This window comes from Lonchura striata, chromosome 3 (genome assembly GCF_050655825.1).
Source record: "Lonchura striata isolate lonStrDom1 chromosome 3, ASM5065582v1, whole genome shotgun sequence".
Lineage (NCBI taxonomy): Eukaryota > Metazoa > Chordata > Aves > Passeriformes > Estrildidae > Lonchura > Lonchura striata.
Genome location: NC_140705.1, coordinates 64440174 through 64459387, shown reverse-complemented (window position 1 = coordinate 64459387; position 19214 = coordinate 64440174). Strand labels below are relative to the sequence as shown.

Below are 19214 nucleotides of genomic sequence, written 5' to 3'. Positions count from 1 at the left end.
TGGAATTACCTTTTTTGTCAAAATTATCTAAAAAATACCAGGGCATGCCTGCAGTGCTAGCTTGCAAAAAAAACTTCACTCATGTAATGAAAAATAGAAAAGCATCTTGCTCTTTGGACATTTTTACAAATTGAAAACAGCTGACACCACTGATGCTATTTATTCTTTTTCTGTATTGCAGTCCGGTATCTTTAAATTCAGCTAACAAGAATCATTTCAGACTTGAGCTTCACCCCTCACCCCAAGTTCTTACCAAGTGACTCAATTCTTCATAGCGGGCATTGAAAGCTTCCAATTTTTCACTGATGATGTCATCAAGAATCCCTCCATCAATCAACGTCTGCCCAAGTTCCCGAATCTGGGTTCGATTATCAGCTGGGTGACGCAAGACCGATTCCAGGGACTAATTAGAAAAAGTTTTAAAGGTCAAGACACTGAATATTGCTGTATTTTCAGAGCTGGAAATCTGGTTGTATACACAAGTTTAACACTTCAACTGTCTTGAGAGTGCTCTAAAAGCATAAATCAGTTATGGCTTAATTCATAATGGCACATGGCATTACGGCACAGAGGTGATTTTACTTTAGGTAATCAAACTTCACAACACTTTTTGCCTACTCTCATAATTTCATACTACTATAGCCCTGGAAGAAATTAACCAATTTACATAGGTCAGGAGAGAGCATACAGTTTTATCACAGTACCAAGTATGGCACTATCACCTCCAGTAAAAGTCCACTTTTGGTGGAGGATCTTACAAATATCCATTTTCAATTCAGAGTTATATGTTCATTTAATGTGAAGAATCTGAATATTCAGCACATTTCAGTATGCTACTAAAGTGCAGAAATCTTTTTTTTTTAAACAGAGCTATCTGAAAAATTACTCATCTGATGTAATCATTATAATACCTCAAGAGCATCATTGACAGCATCCAATTTATCAGGCAGATTTCCTGTCATTTGCACTCTTTCTTCCAGATTGTTTAGCCAAGCTGTTTCTAAATCAAGATACTGAAGTAGCTCAATCCAACAGGACCACACTTCCTAGGAGCAACAGAAAAGAAAAAGATTAGCCTAGAATGCCAGGCATAGTTTATATATCCTATGAACAACTTAAAGATATGAGTATGAGAAATCACCTAAAAAAGACAAGTAGAAAATATTAAGAAATATGTCACAGTACAGAATGTTCTAGATAAAACAACATGCAGCTCTATCAGGAAGATACAGAGAAATGAGCATAGCAGTCTCTAAACTGTGTTAAAACTATCACTGACATAAAGGTTCATATAACTATGTAAGAATGTAACAAAATGCATTGGATCCTTTTTGAAAGACAGGACATACACACTCTACCCCAGATCATAATCTTTTGTTTGTTTTAATTATTACTGTATTTCAACCTTTCATTTTTGTTTAATTCCTTTTTGCTGTTTTGGAAGACAGATCAGTAACAGGTCTGTGAGACAAGTTTATTTATTTGCAAAAGCATCGAATACAATTACAAAAAAAAAAGCTCGATAGTGTCTCATGGATTCCAAATACATCCTTTCAAGAGAAAGTAATCTTGGAAAGGAGTAAAATGCATTTATGTTGAAGCTAATGTATTCAGATATTTTCAATGTCCTTCTCCACTCCCCTCTTGTGCTACCTGCCTTCATTTTACAAAATCACAGACTCACTTAGGTTGGAAAAGATCTGAGAGATCATCCAGTCCAATCTGTGACCAAACACCACTTTTTCAACAAGACCATGGAACTAAATGCTACATCCACTCTTGCCTTAAACACCTTCAGGGACAATGACTCCACCACCTCTCTAAGCAGCCCATTCCAATGTTTAATCATTCTTTCTGTGAAGAAATTCTTCCCAATACCAACATAAATCTCCTCTGGACCAGCTTGAAGCCATTTCCTCTCATCCTTTCACTGGCCTCAGAGAAGATTTCAAACCCCACCTGGCTACACTCTCCTTTCAAGGAGTTGTAGTGAGCAATACGATCACTCCTCAACCTCTTCTCCACACTAAAAACTCTCAGCTCCCTCAGGAGCTCCTCATAGCACTTGAGCTCCAAACCTCCCAACCAGCTTTGCTGCCCTTCTCAGCAGCCCAATATCCTCCTTTTAGTGAGAGACCCATAACTGGACAACACACTCAAGGTGTGCCCCACCAGCACCAAGTATATGCAGAGGGACAATCACTTCCCCAGCCCTGCTGGCCACACTATTTCTAACAATGGCCAAGATGCCATTCTGAGCCATCAGGACATGCTGCTGGCTCACATTCCATGAGTGTCTATTAGCACCCTTGGGTCCTTTTTTCATTGGACATCTTCCAGCCTCTCTTTCCCCAGGCTAGAATGGGAAGGCTGTAGCACTGCATGGGGTTGTTGGGACGCAAGCACAGCAGCTGGTACTTGGTCTTGTTGAACCTCACACCTTTGGCTTCAGCCCACCAAATCAGCCTGTCCAGACTCATTCCTTCCTTCCTACCCTCCAGCAGATCAATACTCCCACCCAACTTGGTGTCATCCACAAATTTACTAAGGGTAGACTTGATATCCTCATCCAGAACATCAATAAAGGAATTGAACAGTTATTTATAAGCAGAGAGCTATGATTCTTGCCTCCAATGTGTGACATTTCCCTCGGATCCGATTGCACAGTAGCTGGTAGTTCTCCAGCACAACATTCAACTCAGTCACCAGGTCCTGACCACTGGACGGCACTTTGGTGGCCAACATCTTGATGTTGTCCTTGAGAATCTTCACTCTCACCTCCTTCTGCAACACATCCTCCTTTGCTCTCTGTCAAAAAAACATATTACACTATCAACCTTCAATTGCCTTACAACTCAGCTATTCACCACTCAAATCAATCATAAGCAGTTTCACATTGGAGGTCTTGCTGCCAATGTATTTCTTGGGCCTGAACACAACAAAATACAGCACTAACTTGAATGGAATTAAGGTCATATTAGAAAGTGGTGAAAGATCCTGCTTTATTAAGCATACAGATATATTTACTGTTCATGGTTTGTTCATTTAAAAAAAACTCATTACTCAAAGCAAAAAAAAAAAAAATTAAGTACAGTGCTATTTCTATGCTATCATGCAAATACAAAAAAACCAAATTAACCAGAAAAAAATAGACATTTGCTAAAAACAAGTATATCAGGAAGAAAAAGGTAGGGTGACTTTACAGAAATGATGCATCTTAGAGCTCAGTACCTATCTCCAAAAGTCATCCAGGAAAGATGATATAATCACCCAGGACATGTGCAATTACAAAGCTGGAACCTCCCTCACAGCTGTTGGGTGTGCTCGAGAAACACACAAAAAGGACAGCTAGAATTCCTTCAACCTCACTGCACTCAGAGGAGCCTGGCAGCACATATACAGGGTAAGTACAGTACAACCCCCAACACACAGGTCTGGAGAAACTGTATTATCACTTGTCAAATTGTGCCTTAGCCAGAGGATGGAGGATAGCTGGAAGACAGATCAGGCAGACCAGTCTGAGTCCCCCTGCTGAGATAAATAAAAGGCTTCAGAAGTGAGACTGTTCCATATCTTTCTTTTCAGGTTTCAAGAACAATTTTATGAAATTGAAATATCTCTGATAAATAAGGCATTGCACTATATAGTAGAATTTAGCACAATTTTTGTATATATATTTCAAGTTGTCTTCTAGATGTAAGGCAATAAAATTCAGTTAATAGAAAGGCAAAGAATAGAAAATTTTGGAAATATATTTTATGTCAGGATTTTCAAAAACCACACAACTTTATCTTAAACTTATTCCTCCTTAAACCTATTCCTCCTGTCAGCAGGAGTTCCAATCTGTTCAAATGACAGCATATGCAAAAATGAGCCAAATACAGAGCGTGCTTTTTCCCAGTCCTAAAAGTAGTCCCAGGATAATGCTGTTACTGCAAATGAAAGGGAATTTTAAGTGTTACAATAAGCTTACAGGCTCACTGACACAACTGTCATAATATACATAATATAATCTGGATTTGACAAAGGTAAATGTGCTAAAAGTCTCACAGATTTGCCAATGAAAAGAAGGTTCTTTCTTTCCTTGGCTGGTGTTCAAGCCAGCTGTCAGACTATGTGATCTCAAGTGGCTTCAAAGGACATGAATATATTAAAACTCTTGTTAAGGGGTGCTTCAAAAAGGACAATTCAAAACTTCAAATGGCTCTGTTAAAGCACTTGTAAGGGAGAATTTTTTTTTTTACTTGTCCATCAAGTAACAGTATAGTGGATACTCATTTAAAAAGTGTACACAAATAAAAACATTTTTGAAGATATGATTGAACTCTCAGATTAAAAAGCAGGGAATTATTTATTCTGTACATGTATCCAATAAAATTTTATGTTCAACTGACAATATTATAATGAGACAAAAATTTCTCCTTCCTCTTCATTTATTTGGCCGCAAGACCCAAAAATAGAAAAGTAGGGACCAATATCACTCACTGATCCTTGTGGATCTCTTCCACCTCACGATTTAAAAAATAAAAATAAAAAAAAAAATCACTTTTTGCAACAGATGATGAACACATGATAGCCTTACAACACACCCATTTTAAAGTTATTTTCTAAATGTAGAGTTAGAATATTTAGGGGTCAAGAAACTGAGGTCCAAGTGATAGAAGACAATTTTCACAACCAGTAATTTAAATAGAAATAAAAGATGACACTATACCTTTCTCAAGTTTTGTCTCCTGCAAAATTTTCCCATATTCCTAATGTTTAATATGCTATATATAAAAAGCCTGACTCAACAGCTGAGCAAGCTGTTATTTATTATGAACTCCCTAGCCCTCATGGCCAAAAAGAACATCTGCTTTTATAGTTTATGCTTTAAAAATCAAAATTTCCACAAAGCAAAGATGAAAAATAGCACTAATCTTGTCGTGACCTGAGCTCCTTTCCACAAATATAATTCCATAAAAGGTCAACCCCCAAAGCTTTAGGGTTCTCTTTCTCTTAATCAGGCCTCTACAATAAGCTGGCATTGCTGACCTTCATTTCCTCTACTGCATTCTCTAGCTCTTCAGGAGACTTGTATTCGAAATCTTTCTCCAAATATTCTTCTTCAGCTTGGGTCATCCATTCTTGCATCTCTGCCAAATCCTTCTTCAGATTTACAGCTTTTTCCTGACTTTCAGACAGGCGATTTTTCTGACTAATGATCTAGAATCCAAGGTGGAAAAAGAAACAGCAGCTTTGTTACTTAAATGTCCTTGTACATGTGAAAAACCACAAGTCTTTGCTAAAATATTTTACTACCAAAACGTTTTCAGACCTTTTTAATTAATGGAGCACTTTTCCATGCACACATAAACTTATCAACCCTTTTTAGCAGATAAACAAAATCTAAAAGTGAGGGAAGGAGAAATATGACCTTTTTGTCCCCCCTTCATTGAACATAAACTGGTAACAATCCCTGAAAAAAGTCAGACAGAATAAATTCCTCTTCTGATTACAAGTATCATATAGTTAGATATATCATTATACTGAGCAATAAAACACTCTTCAGGCCTGACTTCTTTCCACAACCCAGATATTCTGCTCTATATCAACAGCAAGGCTCTCCAATACAGATTTTCATCAGCAATTGCAACAAAATAAATATGTTTCTACAGATAGCAGAAAGTTTCTACCCAAAAGGAACAACCAAATGGACTCTGTGGTAGTCTATTTATGGCCTTTTATTTTTCAAAGCTGCTTGGAAACCAATAAAAATTATACAGGGACACCATAATATTCCAGTCTTCAGAAACAACAGAAAAAGTTCATATCTTCCTCCCACATTCTCCAGAAAGAGCAGCATAAAGCCAAGTGAACAGATTAATTTTTAATTACAAACAATTGTAGAGTTGATTTTGCTCCTTCCAGTCAGGTACCAAAAAACATGTTTGGCTTCAGCCACTTTGACAGTGAAACAAGTAAAACGTTCTCAACCCACTGTTTCACTGCTTCACCTCCTCAGAATCCTTGCAATGCCACACAACCAGACAGCTGCAGCAACAAGCAAGCAAGCAACATGTGGAAAACTCACCTGTTTGCTCAGCTTCTCCCACTGAGTCTGGCAGTCTACTAGCCTAGACTTTGTCCAAGTATTTATGCTCGCAATAGGCTGAGCTCTTAAAGCAGCCTCTACTTCTTTCATCTCCTTTAGTGATGGTTCAATTGTCTCCATTTCATTGATAAATACCTCAACACACATAAGAGAAAATGAATGTTATTCTTCAGCAAGATATTACATTAATTTATAACAGCATCAATAATTTTGCAGCTATTTTGCAGCTTTTAATTATTCCAGAAGAAGTTTTTGGAGCAGATCAATACTGTGATCAGATCAATACCAGACTGCTTAAAATAATCCTTCAGTGATTCAAAATATCAGAACTATGCAACTAAAGGACAAAGTACAGCTTGCCATACAGAGCATAAACATTTTCATATGCCAAATGTCAACATCAAAACAACACAAGTTTGAAGATATTCTGCTATTTCTGTATTTCTGGTGTTCCTCAAATTATATTCTTCTCCTGGAAACAAGCATTTGAAGAGACACTGTAATTACTTACTATAAGACAAAATTCTACATAAATGTGATCATTATGTGACACTGACTAGCCAGGAACCTTCCTTGCAAAATTCTAAATTCCAGGACTTTCATCAGTTATTTGCTTCTTACTTTTACTATCCTTGGAAATTGAATTCAGAAGGCACTTTTTACCCATAGATTCAATTCCATAATGACAAAAAATTGGGAAAAACATATAAACCTTTTATAGAGGAAATAATGTCAACTTGTACATATGTATTTATAACTACAGTGAAGACCTCTGAAAAGCACAAAATATTATAGCTGCAAAAAAACCAACTCAAACGTGCCCTAAAGAAAGATAAAACAATTTTCTGGTGGGCTTAACATGCTATGAACAGTACTTAATAAAGCAAGCAAAAAAATAAAGAAAAGATGCTACTTGTTTTTTCAAAAGACTCCTTGTAAGAGCAAAACTCACTGTGCACTGGTCAAGTTGCCTTTGAAGTCCTTCAGTATCCCCTTGAACAGCCTTTTCTGTCATTAAGTAGTCTTTCACACCATCCATCCACTTCTGAACAACTTTAGAGTCAGTCTAAATCAAATATAGTAAGGAAGAGTTGATACACTGCTGTGAGGAAGAATGTATGGCTGTTGCATTTCAATTTCTAGCAGCTTGCCAAGAGTGCTCTACAAGCTGCTGGCATAGTCTTAGTTTGAATCAGACCAACTTCTGTTTAATTTTTGGGTTTGTTTTGTTGGGCTTTTTGGAGGGAAGAGTGGCATCCCAAATGTCTCTTTTCTCAAATTCATATGAATATTAAATTCACAATAGTGATATTCGTCCACCCACCAGAGCATGGTTTAAGTGACACTGAACTGTTCCAGGCTATCTATCACACCAAAGCACAGGATCAGGTAAGGAGGAGAGCATGGCTTCAAGAATTGTGTTGCTACTTTTTACATGAAGGACCTGGCTGAAGGCTGGAAATGTGCCTAAAAAGTATGATAAAAAAAATGCATGACTGTTTCCACACTTGTTTGAAAACTGCACTCCAAAGCAAAAGAGAGTGAGCTATAAGAATATATATGTGGAAAAGAGGAGTGGATAATGCTAAATGTACTTTTCAGGTAGAAATCATGCTGGGAAAGCCATTTGTATAGGCAAGACACACAAAAAAGGAAAAAAACACAGACGATCAGACTAACCACTAAAATTTGCAAAAAAAGCAGCCTAGCTGTTTGAGGCCGACAGTACAGTACTGTACTCACTAGAGCAACTCTTGGGAAAAAAGTAAGCACACACCCCATTTCAGAATTATGTGATCTAACAATTGGCAGTTGCCTTACACCCTGCAATGAGGTAGGAAGGGGAGGAGGGAGGGAAGGAGACAGAAACACTGCCATCTCCTTCCCATGTATGTGGAAAGGATGTGGATGCTCCAAATCATCCTTACCAAGAAAAAAAACACAGAGCACAAAGAGGGATTTTTCTTCCTCTGGTTCAACCAACTTATGTGATTGGCATTTTTTATTAATATAGCTGGACTTCTTATACTCAACATTTTTGGACTATTTGGTTGGAGTTTTTAATGTCATCTATCCTGACACAGTCATCATCATAGAACAGCTCATCAGCTTCACCTTCTACTCTGCATGTCACAGGAGGAAAGCATACACTTAATTTTTTTTAAAACCTTACACTAATAGTTTTTTAAAGATCCATATGTTACACACTGTTTCTCAAAAAATGTCTGCATTAATGAAAACCCATTAGACTAAGTTCATGTTTGTTTTTAGATCAATGCTACTACCATTAGACATCAAAGTCATGACATTTTCTTCATTCCTTTTCCATTTTGGGGGAATTTCCTGCAGATTATAAGCCTGAAAATAATTTTCTAAAAAACTGACTCTAGGATGCTTACTAGTGGACCATAGTTTAATATAAAAAAAATGTATTTATAAAGGCTGCCTTTTGACAAAGCACTTTACCATTTAGCTTTCTTACAATAAGCTATTTACATAAGTAGCTTAAGGGGGACCACTGAAAGTTAGACACATGTTTTAAAAACTTGCTGAATCACAAACCAAGCCTACAAAAGTTTAAGTAAATGCTCCTGCATTGCACAGGTAAATAATTATCAGTAGTCAAATAACCAGTGTAGGCTGTTGATGCACAAGAGTTCACAATTTTTAGACATGAACATCTTCATCCTAGAATGGTCTGGGTTGGAATGGACCTTAAAGATCATTTACCTCCAACTTGCCAGCCACAGACACAGTCATCTTCCACATAACCCCATCCAAATGGGCCTTGAACACTTCCATGAATGAAGCATCCATAGCTTCTCTGAACAACATGTTCCAGGGTCTCACTGCCCTCACAGTAAAGAATTTCTTCCTAAAATCATATCTAGACCTACCCTCTTTCAGTTAAGAGCCCATTATCCCTTGTCCTGTCCCTACAAGCCCATGCACAAAGTTCTTCAGCTCTCGTGAAGGTCTCCTTTAGTTTCTGGAATGCTGCTATAAGATCTTCCTTATAGAGCTTCACTTCTTCAGGATCAGTTTTTGACATTTATTACAGGCAGGAAAAAAGATCAAATCTGCTGAATCTTAACTTGTTCACTCCTAAAAAAAACCACATGATGTACAGCCGTGCAGCAGATTTAAAAGATCTGAGAGTGATACATAATCAAAGATGCAGCAAGCCATACATTACTAGAGATATGATAATAGAAGATTTAACATAATTTCTTCTAGGAAAAACAAAATGCAAAACTGATAAAATGATAAATGCAAAAATGATAAAATGAGCTTTGTCTACATCTCCCAGTAAAACATTACTCCCAGTTCATGTCACTAATGCATGCATTGTCAGCTTGGGGGAGCCTCTATCACAGCACAAGTAACAGAAGAACCACCTAAGCAGCAGGACTCAGGCAGATCTGCCACTGACATGCTCATCAGACTAACAAGGGCATCTTAGTAATCGTTCACCTGTTTGCTCACTGTTAAAATGAAAATACTTGCATTGTTTCTTTTCAAAAACATAAATGTGAGGAGTGCTGTTTTGATAAATGTCAATTTTTAAGGTGATTTAGGGAAAAAAAAAAAAGGAACATTAAAAATAAATTAATCCTTGCATGTAGTTGAACATAAACCACATGTCCTCCAAGCACTGACATGCATTTTTTTTCTCCCCCACATAAATTTTTTCCCTTTAATAGCCAGGTGCTTCAACTCCTCTTTTAGCCAAGGAGAGACTGCTCAGCCATTCTCCAAACTAATCTTGTGTCTTGTTTGGTGTCTGCACCAGGACCATACACCAAGGCTGCCATACCAATCTTTCCTGCAGTACAAGTTACATCCTGGTGTACCCAGTGCTGTCCACAGCATTTTTATTCAACTTGTTCCAGACTGTCATTTTTATTTATACAGTATTAGACTATAAAAATCTCCATATAGATAAGTACCAAAGAAAAAATCAGGGAATATAACACAACTGTCCACCCACTGACAGTTTTACAAAATATTCAGAAAACACAGGAATTGTATACTTCAAAATACAGTTCATAAGACAACACAATGTAAGCCGCATATTTCAACCAATTGCATCAGTAGGTATTTCTTTCATTTTCAGTTACTTAATAATTACAATAATAGTATCATATTGATAAAGCAACTACTTAATCATTGCTTCCATTGTTTCTTCTGCTAGAATTTATTTTTTGGCTTCTCTAGTTCCTTTTAAGGTAACAGGAAAGTTTCTATAGTCTTGTTCAGGACAATTCTGTTCTCAGAACAGTGGGATTTTCTGTCTTGAAGGATTTCATAGGAATGTATATATATTTATAAAACAGGTAGGAGGGCTGAGTAACCTTAATTTTTTAACTATCCTTCTTGTCACTTCAGAGGCAATGGTTGGAACTGGAAAAGTCACTATACCCAAGCATTTTCCTTACTCCCTTTTCTAACTTCCCTGTATTAAATCATGACTATTCACTAAAACCCCACTTGAAGGAGGAGGTTTTCTGTAGCAGGCATGGAATTACACTTTAAGAGTAGTGAGCATCTGACACCAATCACACTGAAGATCATCAGCCCCTACTGGGATTAACAGCACAGCTGGCATATCCTTGACCCCAGCATAACCTTTGCTTATGGAAGGGGAGGGACACTAATTTTAAGTGAAAAGCATTTCTGTTAGAAGTCAAAATAATATCCTGGGTACATTAGAATTCCACTTCTATGCTGCTACAAATATACTATATATGCTTTCAGCCTCTTCCAAACTAGTGGATTATCAACATTCCACTTCTCAATCAGTTTCATCTGGACTCCCGCAGGAACACAGAGAAAGGTCTATAAAGCAACCGAGTTATGCAAGCCAAAAATAAAAAATCCTTTCACTTTACCTCAAATATTCTCAACTTGGGCACAATTTCCTCCAGTAGTTTAACATCTTTAGAAATCTTGAGCTTTAGCTTGTCCCAGCGTCCCTGCACATCCTTGAACTCTTGCATGTAGGTGTTTTTTACTTCCAAAGATGCATGCTTCTCCAAAGCCTTTGTTTCTTCAGCAAGTTTATCTACTCTGGGCTTCTGGGCTTCCAGTGCCTCACAAATGGTCTATAACAAAGAAGAAAAAAGCCTCCTTCCAGTATTAGACATACAACAAGTACAAACTCACATACAAGTGCAAGTACATCAAAACCTTCATCATGCAGACGGTAAACTCGGTCAAGAGTGATACAATCCAGTTACAGTAGTTATTGAGGCAGAGACATCCAAAAAACCTTCTAAGCAGCAAAACCTTCAGCTGCTGTACTGGCGCAGCAACAGAGACGACAGAACGTGTAGCAAAGCTTGGCCTCATAGCTCAACATGGGCAGGTATCTATGCTTCTTGTATGCCACACAGTACTGGCACTCAATCAAAGTGTCTGTGCCACACTGTACTCCCAGGGCAAACTGCAATGCAGACAGAGCAGGACACCAGTATGTTCATTCCCCCACAAGTTTGTTTTTTAAATGCACATATAAACCAGCTGAGTGTGTTCTTCCAAGTTTTGTAAAGTTAAATATACTGTCTTAGTTGCAAAAAAAGCTCTAGATACTCAAGTTTTGAAAACTGCTTTCCCAGATGGAATTCAGGGAAGATATATTCTGAGTATATTCACTATGACATTGCTGATATAAAGAGTCACTTGATTTGAAAGAGCTGATTTACTAATACGAAAAATAACAGCTGAAGATATCAGCCAAAACATGGAAAATGCTGCCACTTCATTGAACTCATAATTTTGATTACTGTGCTTCAAATTTGCGTAAGAGAAATTCACAGTGAACACATGAAATTATTATTAATTTAATTTTCTAGTATATACACTTAATATATACAAGCAGGATATGTGCATACATATTTTGCTGTATTTTTACTGAGGAAGAGTTTTTTAAAACATTCATGTTCTCAAATCTACTTTACATTTATTTAGTTTCTTTCCCTGGAAAATTCCTCTAAGATGGGTAAAGTAGCAATGAGACTGAGAAGAGGAATGTATGTTTCAGTGCCTGCTATAGTGCAGAGAGTGCTGAACAATCCCAAGCTCCACAAGCAGCTACTCATAGGGAGGTTTGTTCTCCTCTCCTGTCACACTCTAACGATAAAGCACCTTCACTAGCATAGTATGTCCTTTCAGGGTAATTAGCCTCTGAAGAAAACTGGGCAGAGGCAGGAAAAGACAAGCCTCAAAAGGCTAAATGCCACTGCAATTCACGTAGTATATGGACCAGAAAATCTCTGCCAAGTTTAAAAACTACAGAAGCAACATTAAAGAGAAAATCTCCTGGTTAAAACAAACAAACCAAAGCACTAACACCTCTATTTACTGGACTTCCAAAAATCATTGCTCTCCTAAATAGAGAAAGATATAAAAACCTCTCTGCACCCAGCAACCAGAGCTCAAGAGCTCCTCCAGAGTCATCTGCAGCCTTAGTAGGCCACCACACAGGGGAAAACACATGCTTCTGAATATGGAGGATGGTGGAGCAGGCAGGGAAGTATTTATTTTTTCCAAACAAACAAACAAAAAAAAAAAAAAAGGGGGGGGGGGTGGGGGGGGAAATACTGGAGACACAGAATTCTCTCCCTGGAGAGAGGTCCATCCCTGCCTCAGTATCTGGTATTTTCCCTGGCTGAGCAGTCCAGCTCTCTCCTGGCACAGGCAGCAAGAGAAGCTGTGAATTCCTGCAGGCCCAGAGATACCAAGCCCTCACCTGGACACGTCCCTCAGCAGCCTGGTAACCCAGCAAGCCACCTCCAAAAGTGGGCTCCACACCCACGTCCCCGACACCCCTCTGAGCAGTGTTAGCTACCCCACTGAAAGCAAGGCAGGAGAACACAGGGTGACAGCAGTGGGGTAAGCTCCTTACTCAGTGCAATGGTGAGAGTTACCTTTGCCTGCTGCAGGGCGTTCTCCACCTTGCTGGGCTCGCTCAGGCCACTGGCAATGGAGAGCTGCTTGCCCTCCAGCTCGCTCAGTGCACCCTTCAGCTGCTGCAGAGACTCCACGTACTCCCGGCTCGGCTGCCTTTCTGTCTCTGCTACCATGTAAAGGAGGAAGGAAACAAAACACAGAGTAAGAATATGCACTTCAACCCAAATCTTAGGAGATGTGAACATAATCAACTTCCCAAGAGCTGAAAAACTCTTCAACAGATACCAATGTTTTTCCTCTAAAAATATTAAATACATAACATACAAGTATATAGAATATAATAATAAATATATAATTACAACCTTCCAAAAATTTGACAAACTCAATCCCATTTTCAGAAATTCTTTTTATACACTTAAGCACCTAAATCTGTTTGGATGGGTAGGGTGGAAGTATCGATAGTATTTAAATTATATTTTACTATACCAAGAATAATCCATAGTATTTAAAATATATAAACCACCCAAATTTAGTATTTTGCATTTTTAAGATTTAGACATATCTACTATTTATCTACAAAAACACATACACTGATATCTACTATGTATAGCAAATATAATAGCCATATATTTAAATTAAATATACACACTGTATATAGGAATTACATAAGCTAGTATTTATAAATATATATGTGTGTATATATAAATACATTAAACACATAATAGTGTGGCCTTATGTTTTGCTTGCTTTTTTACTTTTTTAAATATATTTACCCTTACAAATATATAAAAATAGCAGCTTTCAGTCTGTTGCCAGAACAGAGACACCATTTAGGAAGAGTTAAAAGGGAAGTATAGTTTGGATGGAGTATCTGCTTGCCATCTTCAACCACAACTCAAAATTTATTCAGTTCAGCCCTGTGTGGAATCCCAGGCAGAAGGCAGCACCTCACTGGCATTCCAGAATGAAAACAGCCAATTGGAATAACTGCAGCTAACAGGATTTTGCCTGTAAATCCTGTACTGTAGTATGGCCCTGGATTCCTAAGCAATTTTGTTACTGCCCCACGTGAAAACTAATCTTAGCCTTGTTCTGACTCACCAGGTAGCTTTTCAACAGCTTACTGTCAGAACTGTCCTACCGTTTATAAAAATGAGTAAACATTTTTGAGAGAATCGGAGTTATCCAGCTCCTTTTTCTCAAAAAGCCAGATCAATTTAAAGAGGGGGAAAAATTAATAAGAAGAACATAGGTGCACTGTAACTAAACTACAGAAAATCCTGAAGGAGAAGAAAATAGTTGAAGTAGTTTTCCAGCAGCAAAAATATTGAGTCAATTCCCATCTAAAAAATGCCCATGTATTGCCACTGAGTAGCTTTCCATGGGTGGAATTTTTGGAGGCTCAAAGAAGAGCCATAAGGAGGAGCTGACCTTCTGTCAGTCAAAGCCTGCCAAGTTCACAAATGCCCAAGTCATACCACCAGTTGTTTCCACCAGTTACGTAGCTCTGGAAGTTTTTACTTTGCAGCAATTCAAACTATGCTGTAAATAAACAGCTAAAACCCTGAACCAACATTTCCCTCTGTTCATCATCAATATAACTTCTCAGCAGGTTGTCTCATTCAAAAGACACACAAATACAAAGTTAATGTGTTAGAATATATACAGTGTTTCTACCAAGCAATAACTGGTTCAAGCAGACCGGTAACGCCTCAAGTGATGTGTGACAAAAAAAAAAAAGAGTATTTTTGTCACATGATATACAGTTACCAAAACACCAATAAAATTACTCACAAGTACATGAACTCAAAACAGCTATAAAATAATAACTTGTCACTGTAAGACTGAAAACATACCCTTGTAATTTTAACATAGCTGACAGATACTTCATTCATAGAAATTTCTGCATGGATATAATTCAAGTGTGCAGGCCTGGCGCAACATATTGTATAGATAGCCTAATAATTTAGTAATTGAGCCTATTTTTACTACACACAGAATAGTGTTAATGCCCTTCCATTTGGGGCTGTTAATAAAACATTTCCTCAAATTACTCTGAAACAAAAACTATGGAAAAAAATCTTACAAGTCTGTGCTGTTGCTATTCAGCTGTAAAGTATTACCAGAACTACATATTTTATGCACTACATTTAAAATTCTTTAAAAACCAGCATGACTGGTTTGAATGCTCATAATGAAATTTTTAATGCAACAACAACCCAAGTAGAAACTGCCTGAAAAGCAAGCCAGATTCCAAATCACTTCAAAGATGAAATTTCCAAAAGGAATTATGTATGACTAATGTGCTCAAAGCTATGAAAAAGAATAAATTTCACATGCGCACTTTCCTTTTACAACATTCTTCTAATCTTCTACTTTTCATTTCTAGAATTTCATTATAGAATATATGTTTCTGTAAGTGTCAGAGAGAGACAGATTTCTGAGCTTTATTATCCACCTTCAATATGTCTTGCTAAGTAGTTAAATGAGGTTTCAGGGATGTTGCATCCTTGCATAATAGTGTTAAACACCATGGAATGATAGATTTGTGAATTTTGCACAGAACAGGACACATTCCTCCATGTAAATAAAATAATTTTGTCAGTTTGACACAAAGCCTAGAGCAAACACTACAGAAAGTCTACCAGAATTCAATGAGTTTTCTGTCAGCTCAAAACAAACAAAGCACAAGTAAGCAGGAGGTTTTATGCTAACATACATATTTTTGCTTATTTATTTACCTTTTTTCAGCTGTTGGTGACATTCCTCTAGTTTCTGACGAGTCAATTTGAAGTGATCAAGCAAACCACTCAAGTTCTCCTGAATGAAATTTGGAGGCATGGGCTGGGAGGTGAGTGTCTTGCAGGTGGCTTTCAGATGTTCCAACTGTGGACTCAGGCTTACAAGATGAGTTAACTCCTGCTGTAAAAGAAAAACCAAAACCAAAATTCACACTTGCCCTGTAAACGCAAAGATTTTAGTACACTTCTACAGTACAGCTCATCCACATTACTAGTGACAAAACTAAAGTACTTCCTGTGATGGAAATTCCAAAATCTTCCAGTCAAATCAGGTGCCCTGCATGTCTTAGAAACGGAGTTATATTATTGACTAGACCAAGCTCTACTGGCGCATCCTGTGCTTCTGACAGCTTCCAATCACAATTAATAACTTTGGCCAGACTTACCTGACATAACTCTTTCAGGACTGCTGAGGACTGGGATGCTGAAGAAGAGTAATTTTTAAGCCAGCCATCCTTCTCAATTAAAGTCTTCTCAAGCTCATTCATTTCCTTTAAATAAGCATTTATATCTTCCTGGTACTTTATCTTTCTAGCCACTTCTTCTAGATTTTGAACCACATCCTTCCACCCCGACAAAATTTTCTCCATGACGGATTTTATATCCACTGTAGGAAGTCCTTCTACAAAGATTATACAAATTATTATGTTAACTGCAACACATTTTCATTAACAGGCATTTAACCTTTCCTCTCTTCAAATACAAGTGTACTTTCACATTAATATACAAAACACTTTGATTCCAAGTCTAATACCAATAAATCTATACTTATTACTAGCACCATTTCAGCTTTATAATTCTAGTAAAATGCAGAGTGAGGTACTCTAATTTTGAGGAAAGACACAGATAGGGGTTTTTTTTTGCTGAACCACTCCAGCACAAGTAGAGCCCAAAGCTCTGGTCAGGGCAGCCAGCCAGCTTTCACAAGAGCACTTGATGACCCTGCTCCACAGATGCCCTGTGCTCACACTCTGGCCACAGGCTTGGCACACCAACACCACAGCAGCTGCAGCCACAGGGCAGGAGCATGCACACAAAGACCAGTCACTGCCATTATGGCACAGCCTGTTCCTGCCCCAGGATAGACATGGATGTAGGCACAAATGTGCCAGTGCTGTGCATTATTCCACACAGGTGTAGCTGGGCCTCAGAAAAAGGCTGGGAGCCTGATCTGGACAGGACATCTATCAGACCCTAGCAAAACCAGGGGGTGTAGATTTGTTATTTTCTAGAGATCCAAACCTTTAAGATGACAATCAATTAGATAGGAAATTCTTGACCTTACTCTTTGCTGATACAAAGCAGCTTTTCAACTACACATTTCTTGTTATGGTTAACACATGCTGGTTTCATACCATGATCTATCACAGCTAAAAGGGTTTGTAGAATAAAGAGGAAAGGAGCATTAATTTCTGTTCACATTCGAAAACAAGGAACATCTAAAAATTTTTATAAACCAAGCTCCAGGTCAAATCAGTGGCTTTCAGCCATCAACTTCAAGGCAACAGCACCCACTGTAAAAAAAGCTTAAGTTGCAATAGGCAAGGAGGGGACAACTGGACATGCTTAGTAAATTGGGGCATACAAGCAAAAAAATGTGATTGCTGAGAAATCCAGTGGAATTCAGCATTTTCCAAAAGGGATGCTGGTCATTATTCAGGACAGTGATACCATCCTCTCTCCTGTCAGAATGCTACCAGTGATAACAACTTCACCAGAAGTCAAGTGAAGATCAAAAAGATTGCCTCTAGATGATATGAACATCTCTTTTATAGAGACATCATTCCACTGATGGTTTTTTTTCAATATGAAACAAGATTTTGGCAAGGCTTAAAGATTCACCTTTCATAGATGTCAATTTTAAGATCCCATGGATAAGGGTTTTAATTGGCAACAATTTTCCCAATCATATAGACTTCTCTCTTGCCTTTGAGCCATGGTTGTGACTGCATCATTAAAAACACAAACAGTTTTTACAAAAATAGATAAAACCATGAAAAAGAGATAGACACATACATATTAAGTTTAAATTTGGCTTCAAAATTTTTACTTCTTTACAGCAGTTGTTTTAAAACATTTAATTAAAATCAAACTACTTCCTTGAAAGCATGTTACTGAAATAGAAACAGTTTATTAAAATATACCTTAAGACTACAAATGTACACATGCACACTAATGAATAATAATACTCTTGTTCTAAAAACTTTAATTAAAAAAAACACATAACTAACTAGTAACAGTAACAATGAAGAAAAGAAAAGGGAGGGAGAAGGAAGGAGATAATGTACTTTAATATTATTTCCCAGCAACTCAACTGATTAAATCACAAGAGAGAAAAACCTCCAAGTTGCTTACCCTTTCCCACTTGATCCAAAAGAATGTGTCCACTTCGTTTCAGTTCATCTAATTTCTGGCTTTTTTCAGCTCTTTCCTTTTCAATCACCTTCAAAGGGAATCCCAAAAGAATATAGTAGCAGCAAGGATTATTTTCCTTGACTTCTCTCTCTCACCCAGTAATATCTACTTTTCCACTCAGCCCAAAACATATCATTGTCTTAGATGCACCACCACCTGAGCTGCATGTTAGTTCTGCTTGTGCAGAAAACAAATGCAAAAGGAGTCACCTCTCAGAAGCAGCAGGCATGCAAGAGATGCACCAGGAATAAAATATTGTTTAACGGCTTGATGACCCCACAGTGTGAAGTAAGATATTGGGACAGCAGTTAAAACAAGTAATTTCTGATCAAAAATTCAGCTGTAATTCTCTAATGTGAGCCAGTGGAGAAAATACCTTCTCAATAGCCCCTTCATTTCTACAGTTTTTACTGTGGTTTCTAGTAGAAGGGTCCAACAGACCCTAAATGTCCAAAAAGCAAGAACTATAGCACACCAGTAATAATCTCTAGTGCTTTGCTCTCACAAAGATTTGAAGAGGGAAATTCTCCATGACTACCAAGATTTTTAAAGGAAAAAGCTTCTCTCACAAGTTATACATACTGGGGAATATTCATTTGTGAGTCAATAGGTAGAATGCATCCACAGAGGAAAGATGAGTTCCCTGGCCAGAAAACCACAACTTCAGTATCCTCTGTGATTACAACAAAGTATCTCCAAACTAAAATCTTTTTGAACCTCATGTCAAAGGTCATCATTCTGGTTTAGGCTTCCTACAGTACATTCAGAAGAATGCACTTATTTGCACAGCTGGGAAGAACAAACTCTGTCCTAACCACTTACAGCCCAATCATTTAAAAACAGTACTGTTCATGGGAACCTGGTGTTCACCTCAGGACCTCTTTTTTAAAGAGCCATAAACATTTTTAAATATCCATAAATAAAACATTGGAATATTTGTTTTAGTTCTTATTTCCAACAGTACTGCCATTCCAAACATTCCTACTGGCACC

General features: G+C 37.7%; 1 protein-coding gene across 10 annotated transcripts in view; it reads right to left on the bottom strand.

Annotated features, from left to right (window-relative positions):
- Positions 1–19214, bottom strand: part of UTRN (utrophin) — a 340627-nt gene that overhangs the window by 225054 nt on the left and 96359 nt on the right. For 6 of the 10 annotated variants that reach the window (XM_085575353.1, XM_085575352.1, XM_077782132.2 and 3 more), the window contains 11 exons: positions 18163–18250; positions 16194–16429; positions 15748–15928; positions 13024–13172; positions 10987–11199; positions 7047–7160; positions 6074–6229; positions 5035–5205; positions 2629–2808; positions 912–1046; positions 254–403 (listed from right to left, as the gene is read on the bottom strand). In XM_085575353.1, coding sequence (XP_085431479.1) covers positions 254–403; positions 912–1046; positions 2629–2808; positions 5035–5205; positions 6074–6229; positions 7047–7160; positions 10987–11199; positions 13024–13172; positions 15748–15928; positions 16194–16429; positions 18163–18250 — 1773 coding nt within the window. The remainder of the gene's footprint in view (positions 1–253; positions 404–911; positions 1047–2628; positions 2809–5034; positions 5206–6073; positions 6230–7046; positions 7161–10986; positions 11200–13023; positions 13173–15747; positions 15929–16193; positions 16430–18162; positions 18251–19214) is intronic. The other 4 variants (XM_085575354.1, XM_085575350.1, XM_085575358.1 and 1 more) reach the window with 2 other exon arrangements.